Consider the following 26859-nt stretch of genomic DNA (forward strand, 5'->3'; position numbering starts at 1 on the left):
TTTATAGCCTCGTTGGCGAAGATGATTCCATAGTAGGTCACATTCCTTCTTATAAGTGTCTTCCTCAGTACATAACCTTAATATCCACATTACTTGATTCTCCGTGATGTTTTTATATATATATGCCTTGGATGCATACTTTGTCGATGTAAATAATGATTCCGCCAGGTATTTTTGCAATATAATTATGTTTTTAAGCCTTGCTTCTGGGAGTATTTAAGGTTCACATCTAGAAAATCAATCTCTTTCTCTGAACTCTTAACCGAAAATTTTAGGAAGTCAGTAGATGATTGTAGATAGTCCACAAATAATTTCCAATCCTCTTCCTTCACTGTCCATAGAATCAGTACGTCACCAACAAAATATCCATAGAACAGGAGATGGTTCACCCATGAATTACTGGGATGTAAAACTTTTTGCTGTTCCCATTGGGAAAGCACCATGTTTGAACAGGTGTTAGCACGGGTTTACTTTAGAACACCGACACGCCAGTTCGCCGACACACAAACCACCGACACCAAATAACCGACAACACACAATACCGACAACGCAAAACACCGAACACCATTACACCGACACACTAAACGTAAACAACACATTACACTACATTACATATCCACTAGCCCTAACCCAAACCCTAACCCTAAGGTCCGACACTACCGCACACTTACCCTACCTGCACCCTAACCCTAACTCACTTAACCCACCCCTAACCCTAAGGTCCGACACTACCGCACACTTACCCTACCTGCACCCTAACCCTAACTCACTTAACCCACCCCTAACCCTAAGGTCCGACACTACCACACATGTACCCTACCTGCACCCTAACCCTAACTCACTTAACCCACCCCTAACCCTAAGGTCCGACAGTACCAGACACGTACCCTACCTGCACCCTATTCCTAACTTACTTAACCCACCCTAAAACATAAACCCGTCACTAACACACACTTACATTACCCAAACCCTAACTCCGACACTACCGCACACTCACCTTTCACACACCCTAACCCTAAATCCCTCACTATTGCACACTTACCTGTCCGCTCCCTAATCCAAAATCCCTCACTATCGCATACTTACCAAGTCGCGCTTACATGTTCCCCTTGTCGGTCTTCCAGCTGTCGGGATTTCAGCATGTCGGTCAACTGCGTTGTCGGTCCTTTCGCGTTCCTCTTCCGTGTGTCGGCGAACTGACGTTTCGGTAATTTGAAGAGGACCCGTTAGCACATGGTGTGCCCATAGCTACTCCCCACATTTGCAAATAGCATTCGGTCCCATACAGGAATATGTTATTCTGTAATATAATTTCCAGTAAAGTACAAATAAGGTCAACATTGAAACTCATCTCGGCCTGAAACAGTCAGACGTAATGGTGTGTCTGTGGGATCTTTATGTATCTTTGGTAGACCATGTATAACAGGAATGGCGGGATACGCAACACTAAGGTAATCATACAGCTCTTGACTACTCCTTCGCTCCATCAGCAGATCGTAGAGGTTCTCATGCAATTGCCTTATCATTTTTTTCCTGCACTTGCTTAGATACGACTCGATACATTTGTGGGTCTTGCAATATTAACAGCACTTTCTGTTTATACCAGTCAGCATCAAGCACCACAATACCACCACCTTTATCTGCAGGTTTAAAGACCAAATCTTGCCTGTCTTGAAGGTTCTTCAAGGCTTCTCTCTCACCTTGGGTCATGTTAACAAAATGTTTACTTTTAACCTGATGTTCTTTAATTTTGCTAACTTCATTCTTACATAAACGAATAAAAGTTTCCACTGTAGGATGATTAATAGGCACAGATAAACTTGGTTTCTTATAAATGCCTTGTGTGGAATCATTATTGTTACCAAAAATCGTTTTTAAAGTTAGATTTCTTCCAAACATTTTCATATCTATACAGAACTCACTCAAATCTGAAAACAAGGAGGGAATGAATGACAAACCGTTAGACAGAATCCTAATACTGTCATCATCCAGAATTTCTCGTGACAAATTAACAATCAAAGAATGCTCACCTGGAACAGCTGTTAGAGTTTTCTCCTTTGTTTCTCCTGACTCTGCGTTCAGCTGTTTCATCTTAGCTTTTCCTTCACGGGAACCAGGAACTGATAGAAAAAAGGGGCATGGTTAGCTCCTTCCTTAGGTTTAGTGCCAATAGAAGTACCTGGCACAGGTTCTGTTATAGAGCTTTTAGTTTTGCAGTTTTCCACTAATGAATTACTACATGTAGCTTGAGATAGCACATTGTTACTAATAGTGCCCAGTGATGCCCGCTGTTCCAATACTTCTGATACAGGTTTGTTTATAGCTGTAGAGACACTCTGTCTCTGCTTCCTCGGCCATTCAAAGATGTTCCCTTCCTTAAAGTCCCTAAAATCATGTGTTAATTTTTTCATTTTCTGAGCTTTTAGCTTATTATCGTATGAAGATAATCATTGTTGTAACAATTCTAATCTATTTAAACCAGATTCTGATAATTCCATGCTTTCCAATTCGATTTGTTTCATTCTAATTAGATCAGCCACTTGCTCTTCCTCTGGTTTGAAATGTTCTTACAAAAGCTGCAGGTAGCTGAAACTAGTCTCTAAATTTATACTTTGCCATCTAGCCAAAAGAGCCGGATGGCTATTTCCATATGTAGGTAATCATTTTACTCTCATCCCTCTCGGGATGATTTTGTGATGTAAGCATGCTTCTAAATGAAAGTGTTGCCATAGCAATCGCTTTAGCCAAAACCCTGCTTCCTCCACCTCCTTAAATACTTTATCAAAGTTCTCTGTAGTGTCATATACATTAACTTCCTCCAAATTCCCTGTTGCTGGATCAAATTGTATAAGAGGATTCACAGAGTCTCCTAGAAACTCCATAACAGCTTTACCTTTCCAGTGGTCTTTCGAAATAATAGCGTCTGCCATGTGCGGCTAAGGAAAACAAATGCAAACATAAGTGAAAAAATAACCTTAGCTGCCAAAGGTGCCTCAGTCAATAGCAAACAAATGAAAGATAAAATACTGGATGCACCACCACAGGACGCACAATAAAATATTTAATTCAAAATGAAACACACAATCCAACTTTATAACAATGTAGAAATCCAAAGGACGAAAAGTGCTTTTAGCTATTAGCCTTCTTCAGTTCGTAAAATCCCTTTGGTTGAGCACACATAAAAAGTATACTTCATCCAATCACTAGAGATTATTAGCAACTTCCGTTTTTTCTCTGAAATACATCATAGGGACCTACCCTATTTTTTGACAGGCGTCAGTTTTTCAGAATAGGTTTTAAAGGGACCACTGAATTTATTCCTGGTGGTTTCTGAGCTTTAAGATTTCCAGTGTTTCCAGTGTTTCTGTCAAGTTATGTACATCCCCTCCTCTATTATTTACTTGAAAAAGTTCTATAACTTGGAAATGAAAATTATGGGTGGGGCAATTACTGACATGGCTTGCTAAACTATTATGTAGGTTCAGATGAGTTATGTCTCTTAAATGTTTAAGAATACAATCTTTTAATCATTAGTCTGTCTTACCTACATAAAAAGGCAAAGCACTGTTTGCAGGTAGCTAGATAACCCAAGTGTTGGCTATCACATGTAGCATTAACTTGAAAATAAAAATATTTTTCTGTATTAGGATGCTTAAAACTTAAAGCGGGGTTTATACATGAATAAGCCTTGCATTTTCCACATCTTCTACTTTCCAAAACATTTGGAACTGACTTGTGCATATAACCATCTTTGTTACAAAGTAGGAAAATGCAAGGCTTGTTCATCTATAAACCCCGCTTTAAGTTTTAAGCATCCTAATACAGGAAAATATTTTTATTTTCAAGTTAATGCTACATGTGATAGCCAACACTTGGGTTTATCTAGCTACCTGCAAACAGTGCTTTGCCTTTTAGGTAGGTAAGACAGACTAATGATTAAAATATTGTATTCTTAGACATTTAAGAGACATAACTCATCTGAACCTACATAATAGTTTAGCAAGCCATGTCAGTAAGCCATGTCAGTAATTGTCCCACTCATAATTTTCATTTCCAAGTTCAAGTAAATAATAGAGGAGGGGATGTACATAACTTGACAGAAACACTGGACACTAGATGGATTATGAATCTTAAAGCTCAGAAACCACCAGGAATAAATTCAGTGATCCCTTTAAAACCTATCCTGAAAAATTGACGCCTGTTTAAAAATAAGGTTGGTCCCTATGATGTATTTCAGAGAAAAAATGGAAGTTGCTAATAATCTCTAGTGATTGGATGAAGTATACTTTTTATTTGTGCTTAACCAAAGGAATTTTACGAACTGAAGAAGGTTAATAGCTGAAAGCACTTTTCGTCCTTTGGATTTCTACATTGTTTTAAAGTTGGATTGTGTGTGTTTCATTATGAATTAAATATTTTATTGTGCGTCCTGTGGTGGTGCATCCAGTATTTTATATTTCATTTGTTTGCTATTGACTAAGGCACCTTTGGCAGCTAAGGTTATTTTTTCACTAACAAATGTAAAATGTATTCCCCTTTGTTGGAGAAATTTGGGAAGAAGGCTGGAAAGTTGATTAATGTTGGATCCTGACACCACCTTAGGAAGAAAAGATGGACTGGTTCTTAAGTGGAAGTGAGAATAAAGGCGAGATAAACAACTTACATGGAACGTAATGGTAAGTACATAACTTCTTTATGTGAAGTTGTTAAATCTCGCCGTTTATTCTCACTGATGGGTAGCATCCTTAGCACCCTCAATCCTGGGTGGCTCATGGAAGTATGTTCTTCAGTACCGTGGAACCAAAGGAAGACCTGTCCCTTGAAGCCTTATCTACTTTGTAACGTGTGATAAAGGTATGAGGCTTAGACCAAATGGCTGCAGCGCAAATATTGTCAAGGGGCAATTTAGCTTGAAAAGCAGAAGCTGTAGAGACGGCTCTGGTAGAATGAGCCTTAGGTTTGTGTGTTAATGGCATGCTCGCATTCTCATAAACAAAGGATATACAATCGGATAACCATTTAGATAAAGTTGATGTGAGAGTGTTCAATCTCGCCGTTTGTTCTTACACCTGGGTTCGGAGCCGATCCTCGGCTCCGTGTCGGCCGCTTGGCAAAGCTCTGCATCGAGAAGAAGCTCGAGACCAACCTATCTCCCACAACCCCCCTCTGCCTTTACCTCAGATCTAGTTTGCCGCTGCAATGTTCGCATCATTTTTGATGAGCTCGGACCACCTCAAAGCTAAGATTGTATTTATCTCATAATTTTTTGGATAATATTTCTCTTCTTCCTTACTTAAAGTTGTTGTGTGTGTGTGTGTAGTGAGTCGAGGGCTTTCTCGAGTTCGTATATAAATTTTATATACTTATTTAAAGTTAGTTCCCTCGGGGCCTACCCCACCCTTTAAACTTTATACCCAGGATTTGACTTTTATTACAGGATTTGTCTTTATTACTGGCTATTACACTGTTTAACTTTTTGGATTTGACTGTACTGTTAACATGTCTGAGAAAGCTAAATCGGGCTTCAAACGGTGCCAATGTGGACAGAAAATGTCTGTCACAGATAATCATAGTTCCTGCGTCTACTGTCTTGGCCCTCTCCATCTGCAAGAAGACTGCTCCATCTGTCATTCTTTCAGTGGAAGGGTCATGACAGATAGGCGCAGGAAACTTATGGATAGAGGCCTTTTGAAGCCTGCTTTCCAAGAGGCTCTGGATGCATCGGACCAGACATCTAAATCCTTGAAGGAATCGAAGACGTCGGAGCCCATGTCATCGGCTCCGAGCTCTTCATTTAAAGTTCGCTCACCGGTTCCACAGACCTCGGGGCCGAGTGTTGAACTTTTGTCAGTTACCGAGCCTCGAGTCTTGGAACCGGTGATGGAGCTTCCTCCTCCTGTTCTTTTGAGGTCGGCTCCGTCTTCGATTCCTTCGATGCATTCTTCTAGGCCCCTCTCCGACATCGATGTAGACCACGTGGTGCAGAAATTGATGGAGAATACGGCCTTGTCCAAACTCATCTCGGTCTCCTCCCAGTTGGTGTCGAGACTCGAAGGCCTTCCCTTATCTCCATCTGTTCCTCCTCTGAGGCCTATCCAGTCTTCGGAGCCGGGAGAGGCTGATCTGATGATTGTGGAGCCCTCGGTGCCGGAACCGTCTTTTTCTCGGTCGGCACCGTTCACCTCAACTCCGACGGACCCATTACCGGAATCACGGAGCCGAAGATCCATCCTTGGATCGGGGACCGAGAGTCGGACCGACGTTTTGGTTCCGACTCTCCCTCTCGGAGACTCGGCTCGGATCGACTCAGCTCCGTCCTCGGGGTCGATGCCATCGGTTCCTGTCTTGGGGATTCCTCAGTTTTCTTCGGAACCGAGGGATACCTCGACTCGGGACCCGGGGGCCTTCGACCTCATGAGAAAGGTGTTGTCGACTCAGACAACCACTTCAGCAGAAACAGCTTCTCCTTCCCATAAGGGTCCGTTATCCTCCTCTGCACCCACGGCTACATTTAAGCATCGAGCACCAGTGTCTCAGCCACCCCCGGAGGGTGCCCCCTCTTCCTCGGAGGCTTCATCGGATGCTCCCCCCGAGGAAGTTCTGAGGAAAAGATTGTGTAAGAGGAGACACTTGGATTCTCCACAAGAATCCTTGACATCGGACACTGACTTAGATGAGTCAGAAGGGTCCCCAAAATCACCCTCAGAGGATGTCTCCTTTTCTGACATCCTGGAGATCCTAAAACAGAGAGGTGATTGGCAAGCCCTACCCCCTTCTGAGGATGAGTCAGTCTTGCTGAAGGCATTCGGTGCTCGCCCTTCCTCCTCCTGGGTCACTCCACCCTTCGATGAGTTGATGGAACTAATTGCTCGAAGGGCGTGGGAGGCACCTGACACAGTGGAGCCAGTCCCTAGAAAGCCTAATAAATATATTACTGCCCCACAAGACAAGGCTTATCTCACAAAGGGAGTTCCAGTGGACGCTATGGTGGTGGCAGCGGCCACGAAAAAGGAGATGTCTGAATCTTCCTCATCTGTCCATCCGCCTAACAGAGATTCTAGGACTATGGACAGGTATGGGAAGCGCATGTTTAGTTCAGCGGCTTTTTCCATGCGATCCCTGAATTATTTGACCCATTTCACACGGTTACAGAGGGATCTAATCAAAGAGTTGGGAGATACCCTCCAGGGTACTACAGATGCTGCTGTCTTGGAGAAAGTTACAGCACAACTCAATACCCTTACATCTATTGTGAACTCGTCCATGAGGCTGATCTCATACGCAGCCGAAGGATCGAGTAGGGCTGTGGCTTCAGCGATTGCTCTTCATAGACAATCCTGGATGCGCTTATGTTCCTTTGCGGAAGCCTTCAAGTCTTCCTTTACTAATGCCCCATTTGATGGTGCCACTCTCTTTGGCCCAAAAGTAAAGGAGACCCTTACCCAGTGTGAGCAAGAGGGAAAGACTCTGTCTGCTGTCGGAGTCCGTTTTTCCATCCCATCCAGACCGTACCCCAAAGGGAAATGTGGTGGAAAAATGTGGTTTCGAAAACCCCAAGGCTCTTTCCCAGGCACACAGGGTGATGCCCCCTCTAGAGGCAGAGGAGGGGGCAGAGGTGGAAGACGTCACCCTGGCGGCAGAGGGGGTCTGCAAAACCAAGGTGACAGGGATACACTCCCCGGGAAACCTTTCCAGCACTCCTGAGAGGAGGCCCGACTGTCCTGCTCTGGAGTCAGTCGGGGGTCGCTTAGCTTTATACCCTCAGGCCTGGCAAAGTCTTACATCAGACAATTGGGTAAAAAGCATGGTTACCAGAGGTTACAGAATTCATTTCCTATTGCCCCCAATTCCACAGAAAAGACTCCCAGATGTACCGGCCCATCTGCGAGGCCCTGCAGCTATAGAAATTTCAAAGCTGCTAGAAAAAAGAGTCATCCAACCAGTCCCAGCGGACTAAAGAGGATTCAGAACTTACTCAAGGTTCTTTTTAGTTCCAAAAAAGACAGGGGACTGGAGGCCAATTCTGGACCTAAGCAAACTCAATACCTTCATCAAGAAAGAAAAGTTCTGGATGGTCACGCTTCAATCGATCCTTCCATTCTTACAGAAGGACGACTGGATGTGCTCAATAGATCTAAAGGATGTGTACTACCACATCAAAATGGCCAGGGCGTCCAGGGATCACTTGCGCTTCTGGCTGGGAGCCAGTCACTTTCAGTTTCGAGCCCTGCCCTTTGGTCTGACCTCAGCCCCCAGGGTTTTCACCAAATGTATGGCAGTGGTAGCGTCTCACTTGAGACGCCTGGGATTCCAGGTGTTTCCGTATCTGGACGACTGGCTCCTTTCTGCCACCACCGAGCGTCGACTGATTCAGGCCAGGGATTACACACTACAACTCTGTGTTCATCTAGGAATTTCCGTAAATTTCGAAAAATCTTTATTACAGCCATCACAGCATATCTCATTCATAGGAGCAGAATTGGATACGCGTTGCTTAATCCTAAGGCTTCCGCCAGAAAGAATAGCCTCCCTACAAAACCATATATCTCTTCTCCTATTGTCCAAAAAATCCCCAGCAAAACTGGTTCTGAAGGTTTTGGGTCTCATGGCAGCTTCCCTCATTGCGATACCCTTGGGAAGACTGCACCACATGAGAGTTCTTCAATGGCTACTGTTTGCACAATGGTCGTTCCAACAGTTACCCCTGACACACGAAATTCACATCACAAACATCTGCAAATCACACCTGTCTTGGTGGCTTCAGACTTGCAATCTCTCCAGCGGAAGACCATTTGTGCTACCCACGCCGACAGCTACGATGACCACGGATGCTTCCCTGATAGGGTGGGGGGCATCTTTCAGGAACAGACAGTCCAAGGTGAATGGACCAAATTGGAGTACAATCTGCACATCAATGTTCTAGAGATGAGGGCAGTGTTTCTAGCGTTGCAACACTTTTCTCCCCTTCTTCCTCTAGGGACCATTGCAGTTCAGTCGGACAACATGTCCATAGTCTGGTACATAAACAAACAAGGGGGAACCAAGTCTTATCAACTATGCAGAGAGGCCATGAGAATCTGGCAATGGGCAGAGTCCACGGGTCGCTTTCTGATAGCAACGCACATCCCGGGGTTATCAACGTCATAGCGGACAGGTTGAGCAGAGCCATCCTGTTACCTCACGAGTGGTCCCTCAAACCATCAATTGCGAAGAAAATTTTTCACAAGTGGGGCCAGCCTTGCTGCGATCTGTTTGCGTCTCCAATGAACGCCAAATGCAGAAGCTATTTTGCCCTATTACCCTCCAGGGGAAGTCCCCAGGGACGCTCTGGTTCACGATTGGCCCCCGGGTCTCCTATACGCTTTTCCTCCTATTCCCCTGATTGCAAAATTTCTACAGAAAGCCAACAACCTGGAAAGGACAATAATCCTCATTGCCCCATTCTGGCCTCGTCAAATTTGGTTTCCCTTTCTTCAAGCACACCAAATTCGGGAACCCTGGATCCTGGACCCGGAGCCGGATCTGCTGACCCACTCGTCAGGGGCTCCCCACCCGTCGCTTCTCTCCCTCAGACTAGCAGCTTGGCTCCTCCGCTTCCCTTCTTAGCCAGGTCTGATCTTCTTTCCCCTGCAGTTCAAAATATTCTGGTGACTTCTCATAAAGCTTCCACTACAAAGATTTACACTAGTAAATGGAAGCGTTTTGTACACTGGGCAACTACACAACAATTGGATCCCGTAATAGCCCCTCTTAACAGAGTCTTGGAGTTTTTATCCGAACTATTCCACCAAGGAGCTTCTCCTGCCACTTTGAGAGTGCAATTGGCTGCCATTTCAATCTTTCATGTGGGAGAAAATGGGGCTCCTATTATGGCTCATAGACTTTCTAAGGCCTTTCTAAAAGGATCTTTCCATATTAGGCCACCAGTTAGAATTCCTACATCTCCTTGGAATTTGAACCTTCTATTATCACAGCTAATGCTACCACCCTTTGAACCAGCCTCTTCCTGCTCTTTGAAGTTTTTGTCATGGAAAACCCTTTTTCTGGTAGCTATCACATCAGCCAGACGAGTATCGGAACTTCAAGCTCTTTCCGTTAAGCACCCATATTTGATCTTTCACCCTGATAGAGTATCTCTTTGCACTAATCCATCCTTTCTTCCCAAAGTTTGCTCTGTCAATAATATTAATCAGTCCATTGAGCTCCCCACCTTTTTCAAGAACCATTCCAATAAGTTGGAATATATGTTACACAAGTTAGATGTTCATAGACAGCTCAGGTTTTACTTGGATAGAACAAAGGATCACAGAAAAACAGACCAGCTCTTTATAGCCTTTGCAGATAGCAGAAAGGGCATGGCAGTTACGAAACTAACCCTTTCCAACTGGCTTTCCGATTGTATTATTTTTGTTTATACTGCCTCTGAGCAGAGTTTACCTGTCAAGCCCAAAGGGCATTCTACAAGATCAATATCTACATCCCTGGCTCATGCAGCCCGCCTACCGTTGGACACTATTTGTGCGGCTGCCACTTGGTCTAAGCCACATACATTCATTACTCATTACAAAGTAGATAGGGTTTCCAGGGACAGGGCAACCTTTGGTTCCACTGTGCTCAGGAACGTTCTCCCGTGAGTTCCTCAGGAACATGGAGCTAGGTACGCTACCCAGGTGTAAGAACAAACGGCGAGATTGAACACTCTCACATATAGAAGTTATGTCCTTACCATAACATTCCATGTGGAGTGTTCATCTCGCCTTTGTTCTTACATTCCCACCCTCCCACCCTCAGGAAGAACGTCCAGTTTAGGTGTCTGGTTTGGTTCTCCCACTTCTGCCTTTCTTCAGTTGTTGTGGCTGTGTTTCAGCTTGCTTTACATGAATGTGTTATGTTCACTCCCGTTGAATTCTGGTTTGTTTGCAAACTAGATCTGAGGTAAAGGCAGAGGGGGGTTGTGGGAGATAGGTTGGTCTCGAGCTTCTTCTTGATGCAGAGCTTTGCCAAGCGGCCGATCCTCGGCTCCGAACCCAGGTGTAAGAACAAAGGCGAGATGAACACTCCACATGGAACGTTATGGTAAGGACATAACTTCTATTTTTAGCCACTGGATTGCCTTTTCTGGCTTCTGAGAAGGATACAAAAAGTTGATCTGATTTTCTAATATCCTTAGTTCTGTCGAGATAAAATCTGAGCTGTCTGTGTGCATCAAGTTTGTGCAGCATGTATTCCAATTTGCTAGAGTGGTTGGGAAAAAAGACTGGCAGCTCAATGACCTGATTGATATTTGATTCAGAACAGACTTTAGGTAAAAATAAGGGGTTAGTTCTGAGAGATACTCTATCAGCATGGAAAATCATGTAAGGTGGTCTGATAGATAATGCTTGAAGTTCTGACACTCTGCGGGCAGAAGTAATGGCCACAAGAAAAATAGTTTTCCAGGATAAATATTTGATATTGCAAGAAGATGCTGGTTCAAAAGGGGGAAGAATAACTTGAGACAGCATAAAGTTTAAATTCCAGGGAGAACAGGGAATTTTGATAGGAGGCCTCATGTGACGAACGCCTTTAAGAAAAGTCTTAGATAATTTATGGCCCATAACATTTGAGCCACCAAACCCAAGGTGAAAATTTGAGATGGCAGCTAACTGGACTCGAACTGTAGCAGCTGCTGTCCCTTCCTTGAAAATCTTTGGCAAGAATTCTAAACTAAATGATAGTGGAGCTCGGAAAGGGTCAATTTTCTGCGTGTTGGCCTAAATTGAGAACCTTTTCCATTTACTGCCGTATAATTTCCTGGTAGATGGCTTGTGAGAAGACAAGAGAATTTGTCTTGTATCTTCTGAAATTGAATGAAACCTGGCAATTAGGGGAAGTGGATTAGCCAAGCAGTCAGTTTCAGGGACTGCAGTGAAGGATGGAGGTCCCCTGACGGGTGCGTCAGAAGCTCGGAACTGGGTCCAGGATCCATGGATCTTCCAACAGATGATGGTGGAGAAACGGAAACCAAATCTGTCGTGGCCAGTAGGGGGCTATGAGGATAAAAGTCCTTCCCAGTGAATTTGCTTTCTGTAAAAATCTGGGTATCAATGGGAAGGGAGGAAATGCATAAAGGAGACCCGGGGGCCAATTGTGTAAAAGTGCATCTCTCGAGGGATGACCGGGAGGTGGTATTAGGGCAAAGTAGCTTCCGCATTTTGAATTGATATGGCTGGCAAAGAGGTTGCAGCAAGGCTGGCCCCATTTGTGGAAAATCAACTCCGCAACCTGTTGTTTGAGAGACCACTCATGAAGGAGCAATATTGCCCTGTTTAGCTTGTCCGCTATCACGTTGGATTTCCCCAAGATGTGCATTGCTAACAGAAAATGCTGGGATGACACAGCCCATTGCCAGACCCTGAGGGCTTCTCGACAAAGGAGGTAAGACTTGGTTCCGCCTTGCTTGTTCAAGTACCAGACTACTGACATGTCCATCTGAATTACAATAGTTCCTACAGGGAGAGAGTCCTGAAAGTACTGCAATGCCAGAAGTACTGCTCTCAACTCTAGAACATTGATGTGCAGATGTGGTTCTTGATCTGTTCATGTGCCTTGGGCAGTCTTTTCCTGAAAATGCCCCCCCACCCTATCAGGGAAGCGTCCGTGGTCACAGTGGCTACTGGGGGGGGGGGCAAAGGGTCTTCTGATTGTAACATGAAGAGACGTCAACCACCACCGAAGGTCTCTCTTGCAAGAATCTGTGATGAGAATCATGTGGTGCATCCGTAGTTTCTGGTACGACCACTGAGCAAAGAGGAGCCATTGAAGAATTCGCATATGCATCCTTGCAAGTGGTATAGCCAGGATTGCTGCCACCATCAAACCTAGCACCTTCAATACCTCTACTGCTGTAGCTTTGTTCGACGCCAGTGAGCCGATGTGTTGGTGGAGAAGTGAGACTCTTTCAATAGGAAGACGTAGAGTGGTAGTTGAGGTACCTAACTCTGCTCCTATAAAAACAGTATGCCGCGATGGCGATAAGGCAGACTTTTCTAAGTTGATTGTAATGCCTAATTGATGGCAGAGTGTCAGAGTGTATTGTGTTGCCTAAGTCAACTGATGCCTTGTGGTAGCGGTGAGGAGCCAATCATCTAGGTATGGAACACCTGGAATCCTAGACGTCTCAAGTGAGCCGTGACCACTGCCATGCATTTGGTGAACACTCTGGGGGCTGTAGTGAGACCAAAGGCAGGGCTCAAAACTGGCAATGATTGGCTCCCAGCTGGAAACGCAGATGATCTCAGGAGCATCGGTTCATCTTTATGTGATAGTACAAGTCCTTGAGATCTACGAAGCACATCCATTTGCCTTTCCCTAGGAAGGGAAGAATGGACTGAAGCGTGACCATTCGGAACTTCTCTTTCTTCATGAACTGGTTGAATCTGCTGAGGTCCAAGATAGATCTCCAGTCCCCTGTTTTCTTTGGTACCAAAAAGAATCTTGAGTAAGTTCCAAATCCAACTTGGTCTGCTGGGACTGGTTGGATGACTCCTTTTTCTAGCAGTCTGTGAACCTCTACGGTTGCTTGTTCCCTGAGACTGGGTGGAACATCTGGGATTCTGTTTACAGGAATGGGAGGGGAAGAGAACGGTATGAAATTTCCTCTGGAAATGATGCTTTGTACCCAAGTATCTGATGTTATGTTTAGCCATGCTTCTGGGTACAAAGACAAGCGACCCCCGACTGCCTCCAGAGCCGAACAGTCAGGCCCCCTTTCAGGGGCGCTGGTAGGTTGACTGGAGAACTGACCCCTGTCACCCTGTTGCTGTGGACCCCCTCTGCCATGGGGGCAGCGTCTTCCGTTATAACCCCCTCCTCTGCCTCTAGAGGTGGTTTCTCCACATGTGTCCTGAACGGCTCCCTGTGCTTTTCGGAACCACATTTTCCCTCCCCTAGGGCCTTTCGGGTAGGGCCGAGTAGGGGTAAAAAAACGGACTCCAGTGGCAGATAAGGTCTTGCCCTCCTGCTCACACCTGGTTAAGGTTTCCTTTACTTTGGGCCCAAAGAGTGATGAGCCATCGAATGGGGTATTAATAAAGGAAGACTTAAAGGGTTCCGCAAAGGAACAGAGATGCATCCAGGCTTGTCTTCGAAGAGCAGTGCCTGAACTAGCAGCTCTACTCGAACCATCAGCTGCATAGGATATCAGATGCATGGATGAGTTTACCACTGAGTTTAGGGTAGCGGGCTGGGTGTTGACTTTGTCGGCCACCCCTGCAGCTACTCTACCCTGGGAGTATCTCCTAGCTCTTAGATCTCTTTGTAGTCTGGTAAAGTGGGTTAAGTAGTTCAGTGATCGCAGAGAAAAAGCCGCTGAACTAAACATGCCCTTCCCATATCTATCCATAACCCAAGAATCTCTGTTAGGGGGATGGATAGAGGTGGATGTCTCAGACACTTCCTTTTTTGGTGGCTGCAGCTACCACCATGGCATCAACAGGCACTCCCTTTGTCAAAAATGGCTTGTCCACTTGGGCAGACAAGAATTTATTGGGCTTATGAGGAACAGGTTCCATGGCCTCCGGTGACTCCTACACCTTACAAGAAATCAGTTCCATGAGCTAGTTGTAAGGCGGAGACACCCACGAAGTGGAAGGTTGAGACCCAAAAGCCTTCAAGAGCACGGACTCATCCTCAGTAGGGGTCTTGAACTGCCAATCGCCCCTCTGACTAAGTATCTCTAGTATCTCTGCAAAGGAGATATCCTCAGAGGGAGATCGAGGGGACCCTTCTGACTCATCTAAGTCTGTGTCAGATGTCAAAGACTCCTGTGGGGAGTCTAAGTGCCTCCTCTTGCACAGTATCTTCCTGGGCACCTCCTCAGTGGGGGGATCTGGGGAGGTCTCAGAAGAGCAGGGGACACCCTGTGGGGGTACTTGAGACACAGGAGCTTGAGGGCAGAGGGAAAGCTGAACCAATGCTGACATTGTCTTTGGAGACAAAACTCTCCTCATAGCATCGAAGGCACCATGGCTCCGACGAGAAGGAGTGGACGGACCCAACAGTACCGTCCGATCCCCCCGCACCGAAACCCTGGGCTCCGACCCCGAGGTAGGAGCCGAGCTCATCCGAGCCGAAGCCCCAAGAGGAAGAGTCGGCACCGACAAATCGGTTTGACTATCCTCCCCAGACCTGATGGGAGAGCGTCGGCTCCTAGAGTCCTTGGTCGGCGCCGAGGACATGCGAGTAGATGGAGCTGATAACACTGGTGAGGGTATCGGCTCCAAGGGTTCGACAACCATCGCTTCAATTTCCTTTGGCTCAGAGTCCAGTATGGCTCAAAGGAGGAGAAGTAGACAAATCCGTTCCCATGGTCTTCGGCACCGACGAGCTGGTCGGGGCCAACAATTTGGCAAGTCCTGGTGCCTGTAAAAGCTTCTGCACTAGCCGATCCATGTCCAAATCTGAAAGGCTGACTGAGGACTTAGCTGAATGCACCGAAGGTGCTGACTTGAGCAGAGGGGGAGAAGGAACTTCAAAGACTGGCTCCAATACCGAGAGCTGGCTCTGAATCAAAGGTACACTCGGTTCCGATGACTGTGAAACCGATGACCCACCTCCTGAAATTTCTGCCTTTTTTGTCACTTTGTCTGAAGATTTGGATTTTGAGGATTTGGAGGACGTGCTAGTACCCTCATGGCTACTCAACACCTCAGAAAAAGATTGTTGTAGCAATCCCCTGTCTATAAGTTTCCTCCTTCTCTCCAAGAGGACTCTTGAAGAAAAAGAATGGAAAATGCTGCAGGTGTCTTGGAGGTGTTTAGCCCCCAGACAGTAGACACATTGAATGTGTCCGTCAGTGAAGGACATTTTCTGCCCGCAATCTGGGCATTTTTTGAATCCCGATTTAGGATGGGATTTCTCCTTTTCATCCGACATAGTTAAATAAAACAAACAGTAAACTGCAAAAGGTAAAACAGTAAAGTCCTTACTCACTTGTAAAGATCCACAAAACAACTAAGTCCAATCCAGGCACTATCTATAACAATGTAATTATAGATTACAAATATAGGGGTAAAGAGTCCCACAGAAAAAAGGCCTGACTATTAGAAAGATTAATAAGAGTAAATAGGGCTAAAGGCCCACACAAACAAAGAAGCCAACAAGGCACTAACGATTTAAACTATTTATAACTATTGAAACTATAGATTATATTATGAAAAGACCTAATACTAACACACACTATTTTTTAAATAAAAAGGAAAGCTTCTTATATAAACTTGCTGTTATTTTTTACAAAAATGGTCCGAGCTAACTGGATCACCGAGATCTCTCTTGCCGTGGCCTCTTCTGTAAACCAAGTGCCTTGGACCGTCTTTCCTAAGAAGTGATCCCCACCTAAACTGGGATGTGTCTGTGGCTTTGGACCGAGGAAGTATAAAAATGCAAGTTTGTAAAACCTGTTTTGAGAAAATCTACCATCTGAGATACCTTTTGCATGCCCGAGTTATTTTGTTCTGGGTTGACAAAGGTTGGTACAGGATGGACCACTGTGTTGCTAGGGTCCACTGAAGAATTCTCATATGATATCTTGCCAATGGAACCAGAATTATGGCAGGAGATATTGACCCTAACACCTGTAGTATCAATGAGGCTGACAGTGAAGAATTATGAATTATTCTTTTGACTTTAAATTGGATAGTTTGTACCCTTGGCAGGGGAAGGGAGGCTGTCATGATACCGTGTTGAACAAGACTTCTATGACTTCTAGCACTTGAGTTGGCTCTAGCTGAGATTTGATGAGACTGATTGTAATGCTTAGGTGACAGTACAATTGTAGTACATAATCTCTTATTTTGATCAGTAGAAGCCTGGTCGGAGTGGTAATGAGACAGTCATCCAAGTAAGGAATCACTTGGAATCTATGTAGTCTCAAGTAAAGTGCTACTACTGCCATGCATTTGGTGAACACCCTGGGGGGGTGTGGCGAGGCTAAAGGGCAATGCTTTGAATTGGTAATGATTGGCTCCTAACCTGAAGCGTGGGTATCTCCTGGATTGTATGTTTGTTTTTATGTGACAGTATGCATACTAAATATCTATTGAGCACATCCAGTCGTCCTTGTGCAGGAGAGGTAAAATGGGCTAAATCGTGGCCATCTGAAACTTTGTATACTGAACTGATTTGTTCAGTTTGCTGAGATCCAAAACTGGTCTCCAGTCCCCTGTTTTCTTTGGCAGTAAAAATAATTCTGAGTAAGTTCCAGATTCTTTCTCATCTGGGAGGACTTCTTGGATGACTCTTTTTTTCTAGCAGCTTTTTTTTTTTTCTAGTGCTGCTGCTTTCCAATGACTGGGTTGGATGTTGGGAATTTTGTTTACTATTAAAGGGTGGGGAGGATTATATAACCTCTGGAAATAATCCTCTACACCCATGTATCTTTTGTAATGTCTATCCAGGCTGTCTGGTGCAGGGATAGATGACTCCTGACTGCCTCCAGAGGTGGTCAATTGGGCCACCTTTCAGGAGTGCTGATAAGAGTCTGTTGGGGTAGAAATCTCTGGGCCCCTGATTCTGTACGACTCCTCTACTGTGCCGGTATCATCTTCTGTTACAGTTCCTCCCTCTGCCCCTGGGGAAACTGTCTCCAATGTGGATCATGAAAAGGACCCTAAGATGTTCTTAACCACATTTTCCAACCACCTTGTTGGTTCCTAGAGAAGGTTCTTTGAGGAGTCAAAAAATGTACACCCACTGCAGGCATGGTCTTACCATCTTGTTCACACCTGGATAGCAGCATTGATAAAGGAGGACTTGAAGGGCTCTGCAAACCACACACATGGATCCAGGCATGCCTCTTAATGCAAATGCCTGATCCCACTTCCCTTGCATTACTTTCAACTGTACGTAAAATGAGCCTCACAGACAAATTAGTAATGGACTGTAAGGTAGCCAACGGTGATGCAACAAAGGTCTGTGCTTCACCAGTTATTGCTCCTGAGATGGATTTGGAGAGTTCTTTAATCAAATCCCTCTGTAGTCTGGTGAAGTTCGCCTAATAGTTCAGCGATCTAAGAACAAAAGTTGCTGAAGTGTAAACATGCTTTCCAAATCTGTCCATCACCCTAAACTCCCTGTTAGGAGGAGGAACAGATGAACTATGCCCATGAAGTCTTTCTTTGTGGCCACTGCAATGACCATGGCAACTGCTCGTACTCCCTTGCTCCAAAACTCTTTTCCATTTGGAGGGGCCAGGATCCTATCTGTGCTCTAGGGGATCAGCTCAACAGAACTGGGCTCCTTCCAAGCCTGCTGAGAGATCAACGCAATGAGCATGTCAGCGGGCAGAGTAACCCAGGAATTAGATGGACCAGAACCAAATGCCTCCAGGAATACCAATTCCTCTTGGAAACGGTTACTGATAGACCAACCACTCCTTTGCTTAAGGATTTCCAAATGTCTCCAAAGGAGACATCATCAGGTGGTGCTCTTGGGGACCCTTCCCCTTATTCAAAATCAGTATCTTCTGTGATTGACTCTTGACATGAGGTTAAGTGCCTCCTCTTGCACCTTCTCTTCCTACAGACTTCTTTGGTGGGGTGCTCCAAAGAAGTACTGGAAGATATAAGATACCCTGTTAAGTGGCCTGGAGACTTTGGGCTGGCTGCCCTATGGGGTAGAGTGATGAGGCTCATGGCACAAAGACATTTGGGAGCCAGATGGAAGATCCAAGGGGGTGGAACTGTCTGAATACTAAAAAAGAATACTCTCTCTACTACCTCAAAGGCAGAATGCCCCAGGGAGAAGGAAGCTGATGGAGCCAGGAAGACATGCTTCCAGACCATTGGCTCCCTCTGACCTAAAGGCAACCCACCCAAGGCAGAAGTCGGAACTGAGCTGTCCAATGCCAAAGCTCAGAGGGGCAGAGAAGGCACCGACAGCTTCGGAGTCAGCACAGACAATACAGTCTAGCACCCTGGAGCTGACAACTGCACTTCGGCTCAGAGAGTCATCTAGCTCAGATACATTCAGAGCTGGTCCACTCAGAGAAGGTATCAGATATGAAGATACCGCCATCTTTGGATCCAGTACAGACAGTCCTGGAAGGCTCAGATCCAAGGACTCCAAAACTGAAGGATGAATCAGAAAAGGACTCAAGATGGGTGGAGTAACACTAATGAAGGTATCTGACCTGAAGGGGTAGGAGCCAGGAGAACTCTCATCTGTATCTGTGCTGAGAGAAATTTCCTCATAGGTTGGTGGCACAGCACGAAGCATCAGAGACTATCCATGTGCAACTAACAGTGGGTAAAACTGCCTTCCAGTTTATAGCCTGCTACAGACCACCCTCCCAGACCCAGGAACCCCACTCGGCCTTCCTGAGAACACTGGAAAATATGAAGGTCTCACCAAACACCATTATATTGGGCGACTTCAACTACCCAAACATTGACTGGGAGCATTACTCTAGCTCCAACACCCTAGCCCAAAGGTTTCTAGAATTTATAAACTCAAATGCTATGGAACAACTTGTTACCACTCCCACAAGAGGGGAAAACATACTGGACTTGATCATCACCAATATGGGGACTCTATGCTCCAGACCAGAAGTGTATACCTCACTGGTAAGATCAGACCATAAACTAATCTCACTGGATATTCACATCCCGACTCCACCCCCTGCCCTGAAAACCACAGTGAAAAACTTCTCTAAAGCAAATTTCACACTCCTCAAAACCAAGGTGGAATCCTTCAAAGCCCCCGGGCCTGTGGAAAATACGGCCCAGACCGCAGAATACTTTATAAACGCATTCTATATAAACACATTCTATGAACACCTTCAGGAATGCATGGATCATGCAATCCCAAATAAAACCAAGACCCAATCCTCCAAAGGCAGACGTCCTGTCTGGTGGACCCCAGTCATAAACAAACTATACAACAGAAGGAGGAAGCTACTACATGATAGAGCAAAATCCCAAAAAGGGAAGGCATCTCTGATCAGTATTAGCAAAATCTACGGGCACTCATAAAATCGTCTAAGGCCAGCTTTGAGAGAAAAATTGCACAGGACACTAAGGATAATCACAAGGCTTTCTTTAGTTATGTTAGGAACCTGGGTGGGAATTCCCAGATATGCTCAGAATTAGTCCAAAATGACAAAAAATACACCGAACCCACAGACATTGCCAACATCCTAGCTGACAGGTTCAGCGCAAACTTCTCCCACCCCTCCCCACCAAAAGGGCAAATATCTATCCCAGCAGAGTGCTGCCCCCCTGACATCTAAGATGCTCAGGTAACAGCTGCCCTCTCCAAAGCAAAAAACACAGCATCAATAGGACCAGACGGTGTCCTGGGCTGCATCCTACATGAACTCCAAGAAGAGCTAAATCCAAACATAAAACTACTGTTCAATCTCAGCCTTACTACAGGATATGTACCCAAAGAGTGGCGTACAGCAAACAGTGGTCCCTCTCCACAAAGATGGTGCCTCAACGGATCCTGGAAACTATCACCCCATAATCCTGACTAGCTTGGTCTGCAAAGCTATGGAAAGGATCATCATGGACCTCATAAATAAAGATACTGGGGACCTAGAGACACTGGATCCTACCCAGTTCGGCTTTGTTAAGGGCAGATCCTGCCTCATAAACCTGGTTTATTTCTTTGAAACAGTCACCAAGGCCATTGACGAGGGGAAAGTGGACCACACAGCCTACCTGGACCTCGCAAAAGCCTTCGATACAATACCCCACTCGGACATTATAGATAAGCTCACCAGCTTAAATATAAACCCCTATATCACTAGATGGGTTGCAAACTGGCTCAAGGACAGAACCCACATGGTTAGAATTGCTGGAGCCATGTCAGATTCCAAACCAGTTACAAGTGGCGTCCCACAAGGCTCAGTCCTGGGACCTCTCTTGTTTGGTATATATTTCTCAAAGGTACAGGCCAACACGGAAGGACTGTGGCTGATCAAGTTCTCAGATGACTGCAAACTGGGCACCATAATTGACTCTCCAGCCGACACAAGCATCCTCCAAAAGGGCCTCATAGAAACAGACAACTGGTGCCAGAGCCATGGCCTCAGGCTAAATGCCAAAAAGTGTATAATCATCCCCTTTGGCAAAAACAAAGTGCTCACAAATTACCACATAGGTGGTAATCCATTAAGTACAGAAGAAGTAATTAGGGACCTGGGGACCCAAGTTGATAGCAATCTCTCATTTGACAACCACGTGGCCAAAGTGGTTAGAAAAACATTTTATATAGCCCTCCTAATCATGAAGGGATTCAAATTTAGAACAGGGGAGGTCATCGTGCCTCTTTACTCATCCCTCATCAGGCCCATAATTGAGTACAATGCCCCTTTTGGGTTGTACCTTACCAGACACCTGCAGCAACTGGAAAGACCCCAAAAGTACCTCACCAAGAGGATCAAAGGGCTCAAACAGATGCCATATGCTGCCCGGTTAAAGAAACTCCAGCTCTACTCAGTGGCATACCGCCTGCTTAGAGGCGATCTGTGCCTGATGTACAAAGCCATGTCCAACCCGAAATTAATGGACATGCTGCACCTCAGAAAATCCAAATCCCATTGAGCTATGCACTCGAGAGACTTTAACCTCAGCACTGAAATAAATAGGACATGCTGGAGGGACAGATTCATAACCCAGAGGCTCCCTTCACTCTGGAATAAAATCCCAGTCCAGGTTAGGCAGAGTCCCTCATTGACTCTCTTCAAGAGGAATCTTGATGAGTGGATGGGAGATCGTAGGTTTACCCCGGGTATCACTTCTGTGTCACTGTTAGACAGAGGCACAGTATACTAACCTCGAAAAAGGGCATAGCCAAATTAATTTAAAATGGGTGGCGAAAGCCAAACACACTCTGGCTAGGCTTATAAATGCCCTAGGGCAGGTAGCCTAGTATGAACCTATGAACCTATAATTCTAGCCACATGTGCCTCTGTAAGAATCCTGGAAGAATGGGAATAAGAAGCTAAAGAGGAAGCTCTAGAGTGCTGGTGCATCTCTAAGAAGGGGGAAGGTAGCCAAGAGGGTACTGGGTCCAGACAGGATACACAGCGGGTCTGGGAGAGCTCTTTCAGCTCCAAGAAAATCAGATCTAATGAGTCAGATCTTGTATCTGAAGCAGTTGGATCCGAGGATTTGGTCTTCAGATCCAACCATTTCAAAATCTTCCAGGCAAACTACTTGTTTGGATCCAAAAATGCAGTGGAAGATCCAGACAGTTCAGAAAGTCATTTTCTTGACTCTTTCTGGCTCCCTTAGAGAGATGAACTACAGTTAGTGATTCTGAAAACCCTTCAGAATCAATTTATTCTTTCTATTGAATAAAGCTCTTGGACTGAAAGATTTGCATATCTCACAAGGGGCTTTCAAATGGACAGGGCACAGAGAAATAAACACAAAAGTCATGGGTGTCAGGCAAAGGAGTCTTGTGCCCACACTCCTTAAACTTTTTGAACCCTGAAGATTTTTCAGCTATAATGATATGAAGCAGCAAAGAAGAATAAGGTGTATTTTTTTAAATAGGAAGAAAAGGAAAAAAACTACCAATAATGACAGAAAAAATTACCAAAATGGTACAGTTAGGGGAAAAACCTACCAACAATGGTATCAAGATACGTGGAAAGAAATGTGTAGGAATATGTGAAGCTATATAAAGATAAAAAGGTATAAGATAGAAATAAATAAGAAAGGTATTATACTGAAAAAACTTTTGTAACACTAAAAGCTCGAGAGCTGACAGAGATCATGTCTGTAAAGTCGGCAAACGAGATCTGAGGTATGAAGGGGAACTACAGCATTATGGATAAGGGAGGCACTTGGGAATTTGCAGTAAGCCACCAGCTGTAAAAAATTGGCTGAGTCACATCCAAGGATCAGATCCGAACCACATGTTGAGGAAGGAATGAAATTTGATAACATCAGATCAACTGTCTCCTTATCAGCAATGCAAACATCTTTTTTTTAAATCTAGACAATCCATATATAGCACTGTAATGTATTCGACTTATTAATACCTGTGAATACTTACTTTTAAATTACAGGAATGAATGAATGAATAGCAGTTCACTGGTATAGCAAGCTGGGGGAAAGAAGTAACATAAAAAAGAAAGCACGATTTTATGATTTGTGATAATCCCACATCAGAATTCCTCACAATTATTATATAAATAATCAAAAATACCACTGAATGTAGTATTGGTGGTGCAACAGGAAGTACACTTACAGGTTGAATTCCTAGTCCAGCTGATTGGATCTGTTATAGCAGAGTTCAGCATGGGGGTGCTGCACTCCTGAATATATTTTCCTTTGGATGAGACATTAAATTGAGGTCTCATCTGCTTGAGTTGGTGGTAACTCAGGTGGATGAAAAACATTCCACATTACCAATCAAAAAGAGTAGGGAGTCCTTTATTTATTTACAAAAAGAACTCTTATTTACAACATATGTATATATTTACAAATATTTACAAACATACAAATATATACAGTGGATATAAAAAGTATACACTCCCCTGTTAAAATGCCAGGTTTTTGTGATATAAAAAAACGAGACCACAATAAATCATTTCAAAACTATTTCCACCTTTAATGTGACCTATAACCTGTACAATTCAATTGAAAAACAAACAAATCTGTTAGGGGAAAAATATAAAAAATGTACAATAAGCTGGTTGCATTAGTGTGCACATCCTTATTCGAAGTTTTGGAAAAGTCCCTCTGTGAATTCTGAAAATATTTTTTAAATTGTTTTTATTCTTGTAAACCAGTAATGGTTTGTCACCTAAAATATGTTAAAAATTCAAATAGGCAATAACTGTTTGCCAATTTTTCTCCAAAATGGCTCAAATCTCCCTCGTAACACCATAAAATTCACAAACCATAACTTTACAATACATGCCAGACATTTATTGTAATAATATTTTCCTTCACTCACTCACCACCATCTGCCCCAGTCAAAACAGGCTGAAATATTGTATGCCTGCCATTCACTACCTCTTGCCTAAATGCTTCCACAAGGCACTGTGGGTATGACCTATCCCTAAACATATGCATCATAAGGGCCAATTCAGTAAAAAAAAGTGCATCATCCATATCCATAACCAATCTCAAAACTCTAATCACCTGACCCTTAAGAATATTTCTTTTCTGCCATTTCTGCCATGAAGAATGACAACTAAAGTAATGCAGCAGCAAACTACTGCAATATGTGGGTTTCCTATAGATAGTAGAGGAAAAGCAACACTTTGAAACATCTTTGTAAATCAAAACATCCAAGAAATTTATTTCTGTAAAATCAAATTGTGCCCAAAAAAAAGTAATTGCATTATTGATGTTATCCACAAAATTCGATAAAGTGTCAATGTCACCTGACCATAAAATAAAAAAGTCAAGGTAACACATATACAATTTCACATACCCATAAAACTCAGAAGGAAATACAGGCATCTTTTCCCACTATCACAAAATGGTATTAGCAAAAATAGGGGCAGCTGCTACCCCCATTGCCACACCAGTGGTCTGCCAATAATATTCATGCTCAAAAAACACATAGTTACTTGTAAGTAATCGACATATTCAGCAAGTATTGATATCCCTTCAAGACAGAACTGTGCCTTCCTCCAAAGCATCATTAAACCAATGTAAACCATTTGAACATGGTATCACCAAAAACAAATCACAAACATCAATTGTTTCGAATAATAATTCATTATCAAATGTAACCTGGTTAAGCTGCGGTGGTGCAGCGGTAGCATTGTCGCCTCACAGCAAGAGGTTCTCCCGTTCGATTCTCAGCTGGAGTGCCTTCTGTGTGGAGTCTGCATGTCCTCCCCATGGTTGAGTGGTGTTCGAAAGACATGTGTGAATGGAAGTGCCTTCGTTGAAGGTTGGGCTGGCACCTCGTCACCGTAAAAATCTACTGCCTGTTCCTTCATCCATATGAATTCAAGTGTTCCCCATTATGCATAAACCTGACCAAGGAACTGGTTTGAAACAATGATTGCTGTGTGTGCGAAGCTTACATTTATTTAGCTTTCTAACCAGATTATTTATTTTATCCTCCCAGTACATATTCTATAGTCTATTAATTAAAACTTGGAAAAATAAAATGAAAATCAAAAACAGATGTTTTATACCTCGTGAGACACAGCATCAAATTGCCCAAACAGCTGTCCCATTGTTATGGACTTGGGATTCACAGTTCTGAAGATGACCTTTTCTTCCTCATTATAGCCTTTCTCATTCATAAGTGTCAGTGTATCAGCCAGGACATGGAGCACTTTAGTTTTGCCAGCAAATGGCTCCCCCACCAGCATAAACCTATTGAATACACAACACAGATATTACCTTTTTAGTGTGTGTTTTGAATTAGCAACAGTAGAGTTTAAGAGTGTTTATTATTTATAAATAAGGGCATCCTTTAATAAGTAATTAATACTAATAAAGTTCAATGAATGCAAAGTAATGGTCAGCCACTGTGAAAGGATTGTTATGTTGATTATGAAGCATTAGAATTAAGCTCACATTCTGAGCATCATACTGCCAAATAAATGGTGTGCAAATGTATGCAGGAGTTTACAATGCAGCAATGAATCTCATTTAATCAAAACTTAATTTAGTAAATGTAATGTTTAAACAGCCTAACATCGTGTACACAAAATATTGCAACAAGAAATTAATCAAAACTCATAAAATACTGCTTTATACCCATGCACCCCCCAATGATGGGGCTTTAGCCTTGCTCCTCTGATCTCTAAATAGACTGTCTGTGAGATCACACAAACTTGGGGTAAAAAGAATAGCTAATCCATGCTAAAAACTCAGTCTCTCTTTATTCCAAGTTGCCCTACCTTAAAGACAGTAGTATATACATAGCACTACATATCTGACAAATCAACCATCAACAGGAATACTTAAACAAAGGTCACACAAGTTCCAACTAAGTGAGATACAGTAAGAAAAGGTATTTCTGTGTTTCACGATGAATGGTGAAGCTGTGATTACTGAAACTGTCCTTAATCTCAGACAACACAAAGACAATGGAAAACAGATGTAATACCTTTTAATGGACCAGTATAGATTTTGCAGTTTCTCAAGCTTTCAAGTTGGCATGAGCTCTTCACTGAGAGTAATCTTTGAATGAGATATTTTATATATGCATGGCTTAAGACCCCACGTAGTCCACTTACCTGTTTTCTCATTTATTTTTCTTTTATTTTAAATTATAGTCACCCACTTATTTCAGAGTGATACAATAACTATATTACTTGCTCAACGTCCACTGAATGGAATTTTACATGTTTTCTGTGGATGTGGTGGAACACCCTATGGGTGTTTTTCCCTCCAGTCTTGATTTCATTTTTAGTGTTATTATTTTTTTTATTCGGAATGTGCTAGCCACGTTGTTTGTATAATCTTAATGGTACACTGATGACTACTTTATGATTTCGTAGTTTTCTAGTTTATTTTGAGTTATCAGGTAGTTTAATCTTCTTTAGTTTAGTTATATCTTCAGGAACTTTAACTTTCTTTAATTTAGTTAGAATTTAGTCTGTTTTGCCAGTAACAGTGTTTTCCTACTGGCTGTTTGTGTTTTTTTTATTTTGTATTTCATACATGTACATCAAAATGCAAATGCTTTTCATAATAAAATGCTGTTCCTTAGGAAAAAAAGATCATTCAAATAGTGTAATAACCTTTGCAATAGACAATATAAAAGAAACAAATAGCACAACTTAGTCTAAGAAACAACTGCCTTTGATTTTTGTATATAAGACTTTGTCATATCATGTCATTTAGCTTATTTTAAGACACTGAAAACATATAAAGAAGCTACTACTAT

General features: G+C 43.5%; 1 protein-coding gene across 1 annotated transcript in view; it reads right to left on the minus strand.

Moving 5' to 3' along the window:
* Window positions 1-26859, minus strand: part of DNAH12 (dynein axonemal heavy chain 12) — a 4520724-nt gene that overhangs the window by 2234731 nt on the left and 2259134 nt on the right. Inside the window, exon 28 of the mRNA XM_044078497.1 lies at window positions 25154-25337. Coding sequence (XP_043934432.1) covers window positions 25154-25337 — 184 coding nt within the window. The remainder of the gene's footprint in view (window positions 1-25153; window positions 25338-26859) is intronic.

The sequence above is a fragment of the Protopterus annectens genome, chromosome 7.part1 (genome assembly GCF_019279795.1).
Source record: "Protopterus annectens isolate FY-2018-M chromosome 7.part1, PAN1.0, whole genome shotgun sequence".
Taxonomy (NCBI): domain Eukaryota; kingdom Metazoa; phylum Chordata; order Ceratodontiformes; family Protopteridae; genus Protopterus; species Protopterus annectens.